The sequence below is a fragment of the Setaria italica genome, chromosome IV (assembly GCF_000263155.2).
Source record: "Setaria italica strain Yugu1 chromosome IV, Setaria_italica_v2.0, whole genome shotgun sequence".
NCBI lineage: Eukaryota > Viridiplantae > Streptophyta > Magnoliopsida > Poales > Poaceae > Setaria > Setaria italica.
This window is the reverse complement of record NC_028453.1, coordinates 36,270,102-36,280,832: the sequence shown is the minus strand read 5'-3', so window position 1 is coordinate 36,280,832 and position 10,731 is coordinate 36,270,102. Positions and strand designations below refer to the sequence as shown.

Here is a 10,731-nt window from a genome sequence, read left to right as displayed (position 1 = left end):
GAGGTGGTAGGGGAGATTGTACGAGTACCGCAATGAGAGGAGGAGCTAGGACAGTAGGAACTCAACAATGGGACCTATTTGTATTTGTGTATTAAGCTCTTGTTTAGTTCAGCCCTAACTCCCAACTTTGACACTATGTAAAAAGAAGATTCCCCATCACATCAAACTTGCGGTACATGCATGGAGTACTAAATGTAGATAAAATTAAAAACTAATTGCACAGTTTTGTTGTACTTTGCGAGACGAATCTTTTGAGCCTAATTAGTCAATGTTTGGACAATAATTCACAAATACAAACGAAACGCTACAATGTGCTACAGTGCTGTAACAGTAATTTGGCACCTCCAAATTTTGGCAACTAAACAAGGCCTAAGTGAAAGGACGTCCGGACGTAGCATTGAACGCCAGCCAGCCATCCGATTATATTAGAGTCTCGCTGCTGTTAGCTAGATTAAAAAACGGAAAACTCCCACCGAAACAATCGTTAATGTTGCACGTAACATTCGAATCGTTTTCTTTCTCTCAATATTTCTCTGTTGGGCGCTCAAAGGTGGAGCGGAGCCGCTGTTTATCAACGAGCTCCTACTCACACGCAAAAACCACCTCGCGTCCTCTCGAGTCCCAACTCAAAATGCCATGACTTAATCCGCCAGCAAAAAGAACGTTAAACCTTTTGCAACATCCAAGATAAACAAACGAAACACCAAAAAATAACAATTGCAACATCATGTCCAAAGCAAATATGCAACATAAAAAAATCAACAAACGAAACATCTCGAATACTACACGCAACATCAAGTATCATGTGTTCCAAAATTTTCTGATAACTATTGTAGCAACATCGCAAATCATTGTATAGACTATTGCAACATTAAAGATCGATTACTGAAACATCTCTAGTAAGTTATTGCAACATTATATTAAGAAAAATGTGTGTAGATCCATATGACCTAACCCATGAAGGAACCCTATATGCGCAAAGGGGAAGCTCGCCATCGGCGAGGCTCTGTGGAGCTTGCCACTAGGGAAGCTCCTCAGCTCCTTGCCGTGGAGTAGCTCATCGTCAGGAGCCATGGATGAGATCTAGTGGCAAGCTCCTCAGCTCCTTGCCGTGGAGTAGCTCATCGTCAGGAGCCATGGATGAAATCCAGATCCCTGCACGCAATACAGTTGCAATACAGAGGAGTGTGCGTCACCAGCGAGCTCAACTACTCAAGCAGGGAAGAGCTGCACACACGCACAAGGGAAGGGGGGTTCAGTTAGTTTTTGCCTGGAAGAAGAATGGAGACGACGCACGGCTGCTAGAATGCTCAGCTGCTAGAATGTTGGTGGTGATAAGGATGAGAAGGAGCCGCTGGGCGTAAACTGATGTTTATATTTTGTTTAGGAAGTTTCGGGTCTGTCAGTCTTGGTCATGTGGACATCGTGAAGTGTCCGGAGCTTGTCGTCCGTATCAGACGCTCAAGTAGTAGCAATTCCGTTAGTGAAATTGAATTCATTAACCATAAGAGAGGTCACCACAGGGAGAGTGCCCTTCCAGTAGAGCTTGGTTGAGAGCCCCATCCCACAATCCATCTGCTGTATAAAAAAAACAAGTGTACACTCCTTTCATCTTCCTCCCCATGTGCTCCATCTAAGGGGATGTTTGGATACTACGTGCTAAACTTTAGCAATGCCACATCGGATGTTCGGATGCTAATTGGGAGTACTAAACATGAGCTAATTATAAAACTAATTGCAGAACCCCTGTGCTAATTCGCGAGACGAATCTACTAAGCCTAATTATTCCATCATTAGCAAATGATCACTGTAGCACCACATTGTTAAATCATGGATTAATTAGGCTTAATAGATTCGTCTCGTGAATTAGACACCATCTGTGCAATTAGTTTTGTAATTAACCTATGTTTAATACTCCTAATTAGCATCCAAACATCCGATGTGACAGGTGCTAAACTTTAGCAGGGGTATCCAAACGGGGCCTAACTTATTTCCTCCATCCGCGTCCTCAACCCGGCCCTGCAGCCAACCAACACCTTGCCAACTAGGATCGTTCTCTTTCCCTCCCCCTCCCGACATCCCAACCCCTTCCTATGTGAGCTCTCTCATCTTCCTTTGCCGCCCCTCCCAATCCGGTGATGTCATCGCCGCCGGATCCACCACCCACGCAACCGCCAGCATGAACATGACCGACACCATGCACACACCCACCGCCATGACACCCCCGCCACCGACCCTCCCTAATCGGCCTCCTCCACCACCGCTAATCTGACTATCTCCCCAAGTCTTTCCTTTAGATCCGTCGGCCACATAACCCCTCCCTACCCCTGAAACCCTAACCCCAACCCCAACCCCAAACTCTAACCCAAATCGGAGCTCGTCGGAGTTAGTTTCATCGTCAGAGAAGATGAGGTGCTCACCCAGGGAAGAGGAGGTCGCGCGGTCTCCATTGCTACTTTCTTCTCTCAATTTGTTACTTCTTTCCCCCTCCCCCCTTTTTTCTGGCATCGTGTATCCTCGCTCCTTTGTCGTATATGCAAATCAAGAGTTAAGCTGAAATCAAGAACCCATTGATTTAGATTTTCCGAACTAGAAGATGATAATCCAGTTGCGACAAAATATATGATATTCAAAACATGCACGGTGTGCCCAAAAAGCCCTTAGCCACTGGTGATAAGGACTTGAAATCTAAACACGGAGGAGATGAATGTGCTAGCGTCATTGTTGTTGTTGATTGAGAAAGTGATTCGGTTATGCCATTTTTTTTCGCCAATACGTGTTTGGATATTAGGATGTGGTTCTTTGTTTTGAACAACTACTTAAGAAATTGTGTGTTGAAAATGTCCCGGAGGCAGGCTCAATGGTGGTTGACTTGTGAATGAGGTTATTTATATGAAGCTATAATAATCCATGTTAAGATGTTGTTTTAGTGCCTGGTTCTTTCTCGAGATGATTTAGAAGTTATATTCACATTTTAGTAAAGATATGTAGCTATATACATGGTGCCACTTGTTGTCTCATGACATGATTTTTACTGAGTTGAAAGTTGGTTCGCACAACCACACTTGAATTCCCCTTCTATTTGACAGTTATTAGCCCTTTATAGTTTTATATCTCTTTATCAAGAAGTAAAATATATCTAATTAGAAAAAAGTTTCAAAAGAGAAATAATAATTTGTACAAATTCTGGTGTGCTTAGAGCATTAGTGGGTAAGAACACCCTTTTCCTTCTATGTATGCAACAACAAACCCCTTCCCGTTCTTTTTTGTATTCATTCTTTTTTTTTTCCTTTTTAGTTCCTACTCCTCGCAGCTTACTGGCTCTCTCTGAAGGTTACAAACTTGATGACTATACGCCGTGTTCAACCCTTTCATTATATACTACTACTACCTCCAACCATGTAAGCATGATGTTTCGAACACGAAAACAACTTGTTTTCTTCTTCACTTTGCTTGTCACTTTGTCAGAGTGTTAAGTTTTCCTAACTGGACGTAGTATGGTGATGTACTTTTCATATCATTATTCGTTCCAAATAGATTATGTTTGCATAATGTCCAAGTAGGCCGCAGCCTCGAAGCCTAGCCATTTTATTTCGCTTAAATACAGTGTTAAATTTTTAGGCACCGGAACACCTAACTTGTGCATAGCCCTTAGGATAATATAAGTGCAATTTCACACACATATTGGAAATGGAAGACATGCCCCTTTCAATTTCAAATCCTACCAGTAGTATACGAAGTGCCTTCCACGATGACAATGCAAAAACAGTCGTTGATTTGGTTAGTAGCCAAGAAGAGCACTGTGAAGCTTGTTTTGCATCACTTGTGCTTCATGGAAACCACCCAACCTGACAAAGATACACACCACACCCACGAATTCTAAAACTGAGAACGGGTAGGCACACGACAAGCCCGGTTTAGCATCGTTCAAACCAACTTGCGTCTGATCTGCTGCACGCATCAACGAGAACACTGATGCATACAATCAGAAAAGACACCACAACACACCACTAGCCATAATATAATAAAGAATCACCAACACAGGAGGCTTCTGCAACCATGGCCTGAGGTCTGGACATCATTTAGGAGACTGGGATGGTTCATCTGTCTAGCTCACAAGCTGATGAAAAGGGTCATGGCACTGACTAAAGAGAAGACCCAACTATTGGCAACAGCTCATCTTCCCTTATTATTTTCTCTTTCTTCAACAAATAATCTGTGACAATTTACAACTGTTTAAGGCTACAAATCAATGGAATTGAACCCCCACCCCACCCTCACCAACCTAACCTCTTGTCTATGTACATCACGGTAACAACAGCTATGTCACTTCACCAAAAATTCAAGGGATACACATCAGTTCCTACGCCTTCTCATCATCTGTTCCTACGCTTTCTGGTTGGCTCGTGTCTTGATTGGCTTTAGCTTCAACCCCATGCTCTCGGGTGAGAGGAGCTCAGGTGATATGCAGAATGGGTTCAGAGGGCTGCGAGGGCTGCAGTTTATCTGGCTCGGCCTGTACAAGCCATATCCCATGAGGAAGTATTCCATTGGTATAAGCATTGCATGTGGCTGCTCCTCTGTCACAACCGATCCGCAAGCTTGTACCTGTAAAGATACCAAACTTGGTATGTAACCCCCAAAATCATTGTGTGAAAAGTTAAAGTGCAGGTAAATATATACCTCCACGAGAGCACTATATCGGCTATCAAGCTTTGCAGTCATGTGAACAGCCTCAGCATGGAACTGGGAGTTCTCACCAACAAAAATTAGAGTTCTGCACTGCAGCTGCTTCAGGTTTTCTGTCAAGTCTTTTCTCCTGTAAATCATGGCAAAATATTGATTCTACTGACTCAGGAATGAGTTAATCGTGTAAGCATTGGACAAGTAAAGGGACATACTCATTGATAGTCTGAATAAACCGCCACACGTTCATGCCCTGCCGTTGATCTAGAAACTTCATGAATTAAAAGAGAGAGTTAAGCATCATAAATTGAAACAAATACATGGCAATTGATAATGGAGGATGAATAGTCTTAGCGCATACACTTCTGCAAGCCTGCACAATATCTGATTCAGGTTCTGTAGAGCATCCACGTACTCCCTGAGGAGAAAATTCAAACATAAAGGTTCAACAGACAGCTACACAAATATCACATGGCATAACCAAAGCTCACTTAATTACCTTGCCAAAGTAGCGCTGCAACAAAATATCCTTCACCACGTTGCACATGCCATAATAATATAGTAAATTTGACATTACCTAGCAAAACAAATCTATCAGTATAGCATTATTACTCTGCAGGGAAAATGTCTCTTTGTGAAGCTAAATATCGAATAGCTACCTTATTATAAAACCACTCTGACCATGAGGGAGCTTTACATAGAGGTGAAACAAGAATAAGTCCTAATACTCGCTCTCTGTACTTTGTCTGCAATAAAGAACAAAAATTACTATGCGTTTGTGCAAGCAGTAAAAGAGCACACTAGTTTAGAAGAAATACATACTGCAAAGAGAGTAAGAATGTATGCGCCCGCAGTGACACCTAAACACATAACAGAATCCAATCTGGAAAACAACAAAAAACAAGTAGAAGAAGTTACTTCACAAATGTCGAGAGAAACTTTGAGGATTATCACTTTGTCAAAGAACATGAGAAGATCTTACCCAAAGAAATCGAGTACGTCCGCGACTTGATCTGCTAAGTCATCAACAGATGCCACCGGTGTGCTCGGCAAAATTGGAGCAGCTCCTAACTGCATGATTTTCCAAAGGACAGTAAAGCATGCAATTATGAAAAATTGATCCAGAATTGCCAAATGCACTTTGTCAAGATAAATGCAAACATAATAAACTACACTGCAGCAGCAAGTTCCACTAACCTCATGTCCTGGGGGGCTGATATGGTAAATGCAAAAATTATGGAGCAGCAATGAAGCTGCTTCAGGACAGAAGAGCAGTCCTTGGAAGCAAGACATATCTGATCAACAGTAGCGGACTTCAGTCACAGTTCTACGGAATTCATAAAAATAACCTAACATAAGGAAAGTATGATTGTAAAACTTACGGTTCAAGGCAATATCTGGATAGGTAATAAGAGCAGGCTTATCATGGTCACCATATATGGCAACAGATACAGATCCGTGATTTGTTTGTATATGGTGTTCCTGAAGGAAACAAGAGGAAGTGTAAACACTTGGAGAAAAAGAAGGCAAGAACAAAATCATTAAACCACCACGTTGTAGCTCACACCAGATAATAAAATCCATGTGCATGTTATGCTATTAAATCAATGCCTATATGAAGGGGGAATTTATGCCCAAAGCAAAGCAAAGTTTATGAACCACGAGTGTTACACTAAAATTTTGCAGAGCACTAATAAAGAAAAAGCGTAATAGCTCCATTATAATGTGATATGCCACAGGGATGGTTCCTAGACCACATCTCCTAGGGCCAAGAGAAAAAGGGGAAGATAGCACTAAGTACCAACAGGAAATGATTCCTCCACCAAGCAAATAGCTAAAAAGATACTTATCAAGAAAAGCACGTGCTAGGACAATATTATTAGCTGTTCTTTTCTATCACGGGAAGGATATGTATGATGAGAAGTGATTGTGAAGTAATGACTCCACACCATCACAACCATCCTACTTTTATAAATAACAGTAACTCAGTAACCTGTCAGGAAAGAGACTGGCACGCTAACTTAGCCATTCCTAATAACAGAGTAAAAAGGTTTTCAAGTAATCCTTAGTGCAATTTCAATCCAAATCATTGGATCATAACCCTACATTTACCATGTAGGCTGCTAGGGTCATATGTGGGCCTGGACTGTGGGAGAAGATCCAGTTGACACTTGATAGAGAGGAGGCTGCTATGGACATATCTGTGTGTGAGAGATGAAACTAAGTTTTAGATTCTGTCCACTGATTAGTGGACCTCACCACTCCAGATTTAGATATAGGAAACTTAGCTAAACTCAAATATTAGCAAACCATACAGATTTTCTTAGATAGCCTTTTCACCCATCTGCACTAACCTACTTTCTTTCCCAACTCCCTTTCTACTGATTTTGACAAGAACTACTTCTGTGCAAGCTAAGGATGATAGTTTTTTTATCTTAAAATATTGCATTGCAGTTTTGTAGCTATATGGAAGATCAGATTCAGCTGCATTAGATTTCACAGACCAAGTATAAATTCTGCATTCCCCAACCAACAAATAAAGCTAGAACAGCACCAGTACACAAAGAGACCTTAAATCCATCAGACTTGCGCAGTTGCGCTTCAATTCAATCTGCAGAAATGCCTAGTCGCTTCCACAATTGGAGATAACACGATTGGTTATAGAGAAATAAAAGGGGCAGTTAGGACACCCAAGCTACACCCCAAAAGCGTCAATATCACATCTTTATGATTTCTTTTCTTCTGGCGATAAGCACGCACAAAGCAGGCAACTGATTACTTGAATTGAATCAGCCAGGTACACAAACTCACATAGGACCACATGACTAAACGAGGACCATATACCAGAGAAAAGAAATCCGCATGGGCAAAGGCAGGTAGAGGCCAACACCCACTTGAGGACGCAGCCCCAAAAATTTCATCTCACCGATGCTACACGACGGATGTCGATTCAGCATACACCGAGGCGCATAAAGCAAGTGGCAAGCTAGTGGTAGCAAACGACGACACGGATGTGGGGAAGGGGCAGCGCTAAGAGGGCAAAACAGGAAGGACCGCCGAATTCTGAGCAAAAATTAACAAGAATCCAGAAGCAAGTGCGCCCCAAAATTACAATCTAGGTGGCCGAACTTCAAATGGAAACTACGATAAACCCGAACCTGATTCTATAAACAGGGCAGCTGAAATCGTACAAGAAAACAAGGCTTGAATCTGAAACCAATACTACAATGCACACAAAACAAGCAAGCTCAGCTAGTGAAAAAAAATTCAAGAAGCGCGGCTTCCTTTGGAACCGCTAACCCTACCACGCAAGGAACTAAATCGAAGCGAAGCTAAACCCCAAGATTACCAACTTGGCTTCTTCCGGCCATCCAATCGAAACCTCTCAACCCGCTGCCCCCAACCGCCCTTCCCCTCACGGAGAGCAGAAATCAACTGCAGCAGGGAAGAAAGAAACGGGAAACAGGGGGATGCCCCAACCTTGCCTCCGAAGGAGATGCGCTCGACGTCCACCGACACGACGGAGCCGCCGGAGTCGCCCATCCCCGCCGCCGCCGCCGCAGCCGACCGCACGTGCACTGCTGTCAAGCTGACGTGGCTCCTCCTCTCCTCCCTCCCACTCCTGACGCCTCCGATTTCACCTACCGCCCCTTCTTTCTCTCTCCAAGATGCTCCGGCCGCCGCTGGCTTGCTTCCCCACCTGCGCATCTTGGAGGAGTTCTTGGCCTTCGCTTATAAACCGAGCGTCCTCAGCGGCGCAGCGTTTTGGGTTTTTGGCCCCTGGGAGTTTCCGGTTATTACGATCCAGTCCAGCTTACGCGGAAAGAGGAAACCGACAGGTCAAGAGTCCATCGAATATCTACGGCCGGTCAAGAGCACAGTTCTCGGTGTACACTTCTTTGAGTAGCATACATTTTTTAGGGCCCGGTTTTTAGCATGCCTGTCAATAACGTTTTGATTTTCTTGTATGGCTAAACACTTTTTTAGTGACTTATAATTGCATACTTATATTGTAAAGATTCATAAACATGAGTTATCAATGTATTTAATCACAACCCTAATTTTACATAGCACAAGTACGAGGTAGAGTCTTCTATGCCTTGCAACTTGAGGCACATGGCAAAAGATTCTTAGCCCTTTAACCATTGCTTCGATTAGGATACTCGCTACGGTGCCATCCACAAATGGAAGGGTTAGACATATGACAAAAATTTTAGCATTTAACAATTCATTATTAGTAACATCTTTGTTACTAGCAACTTTCTCATTCTCATAATTGTCCTATTCTCCTTCTTACCCTGTAACATAGACATCATGGTGTGTCCTTTCAAATATAGTCTTGGCTTCATGGTATAGGCCCTCAAGCTTGGTCTTCCAACCTTTGGTAGATGTTGGATTTAGGTGGGTTTTGCTAGCAGAAAAAATTGAAATTCAAAGACGAAAGCTTGAAAATATGAGTTTGAAACCTTGTTTCATCAAGTTGAAATACGTGGTTCTATATCAAGAGCTCAAAACTAGAGTTAGAAGACAAAGTCTTACAATGTCAAAAGTGAAGGTAAAGTGTGAGAACGGTAACTATCATATTCATGCTTCTATTCGTAGTCCAGTAATTTAACTTATTGTTCTTTCGAAGTGTACATAGTTTTTAACATTTAGAAACAACAAAAAACCATATATTGTTTAATAAGGAGACATCAAAGTGTTTATTTCTCTTTCGTTTTAGCTTTTGTTTCTTTTCATTGTGGCGAGGCGATGTACGTATGCCAGTTTGCTGCTTCAAGCTTTCTTTTTTCAAAGGGAAAAGATGGGAGAGCCAAACATTGCTTTCATGTCTTTGTCTTGTGCATTGAGCGTCAAGGATAAAGTGGCGATTGGATACACAAATAGAGTGAAAATAAACTAATGGTTTCTTGAATGATAAAATATGGCTGTAAGAAAATGTCACCTCTTCTCTGCACTTCCAGATGAGTTGACTGAGCATCTTTTTTCATAATACTTCATTTCTAAAAAAAATGGAAGCTAGTATTTTTTGGGTGACAGAGTTTACCATCTGATATTGTTTTCTTCAATGATGTGCTTTGATGCTGTTGGGCAAAATTTAGGTCCATGGAAATCAAATAAAATAAATTGTGAGATATCATACTTGACCATGACGATAATTTCATCGGCTCATTCTTGCCGAAAAAAAGGGGACATGAGCAGCTCATGGCTGATTTATCAAATATATACGTATATCTGCGGCCTTATTTTCAGAATATAACAATTCAGATCAATTAAGTATAACTACAAACGAGATTATTATAACTTGAAACATAGAATTCAAATAGTGACTTCAGAGGAATAAGCAATTGCTACAACTCTCTTGAAGACAAGTTTTTCCAAAAAGTTGACTGAATAAACAACGGTTGGTTAAGTAACTTGGAGATTAAGGAACATGAGACATACAAAATATGTTCCAAGCCACACAAATATTGTATTCCTCCTTTCTTGAGGACATCAGCAAGCGAGACGAGAAACTTGTAAGCTAGCTAGAGTTCGAGCGAATCACTGTCAACTCATTCTTGATTGCCATTTGACTCATCACTTGCATGATATTTGTTTAATTTGCAGCTTTATTAATTGTAATGTAGCTTTCTCACCATGAAGCTTACACCCAACAACACCCTACCAAACTACCAGGACGTCCTAGAAATATTGGTTGCGTCCAGAAGCGTTTTTCGCAGTGGCGCTACAACATATGCATGCCGCCTGGTAACCCCGGCCGGTTGCTCAGATGTCTCTATATTGGTTGAATATTAGAAATGCAGATTAAGAGTCTTAGAGTCCATGTAGCTTTCGTGCTCCAGTGGCGAAGAGGACACCGGTACATGACGTCAGCGGAGAAATTGTTTTCCTGCTGGTTTGGTGTCCTGGCTCTTGATGATATTCAAATCTCTACAGCTAAAGGCAACCGACCAGCACAGAATTGCTCTCTCTCTCTCTCTCTCTCTCTCTCTCTGTCTCAATATATATAAAGTTTGAAAAAAATGATGACAAATGTATTAA

General features: G+C 41.9%; 1 protein-coding gene across 1 annotated transcript; it reads right to left on the bottom strand.

The window, feature by feature from the left end:
• Positions 1 to 4,142: 4,142 nt before the first annotated feature.
• On the bottom strand, positions 4,143 to 8,429 carry LOC101780139 (pollen-specific protein SF21). The gene is made up of 11 exons (XM_004966015.3): positions 8,167 to 8,429; positions 6,069 to 6,168; positions 5,884 to 5,981; positions 5,669 to 5,757; positions 5,509 to 5,569; positions 5,346 to 5,432; positions 5,186 to 5,263; positions 5,048 to 5,104; positions 4,902 to 4,957; positions 4,684 to 4,819; positions 4,143 to 4,608 (listed from the first exon to the last, which is right to left on the bottom strand). The coding sequence occupies exons 1-11, from the start codon at positions 8,392 to 8,394 to the stop codon at positions 4,387 to 4,389; spliced, it is 1,212 nt and encodes a 403-aa protein (XP_004966072.2). The 5' UTR covers positions 8,395 to 8,429; the 3' UTR covers positions 4,143 to 4,386.
• Positions 8,430 to 10,731: the final 2,302 nt, after the last annotated feature.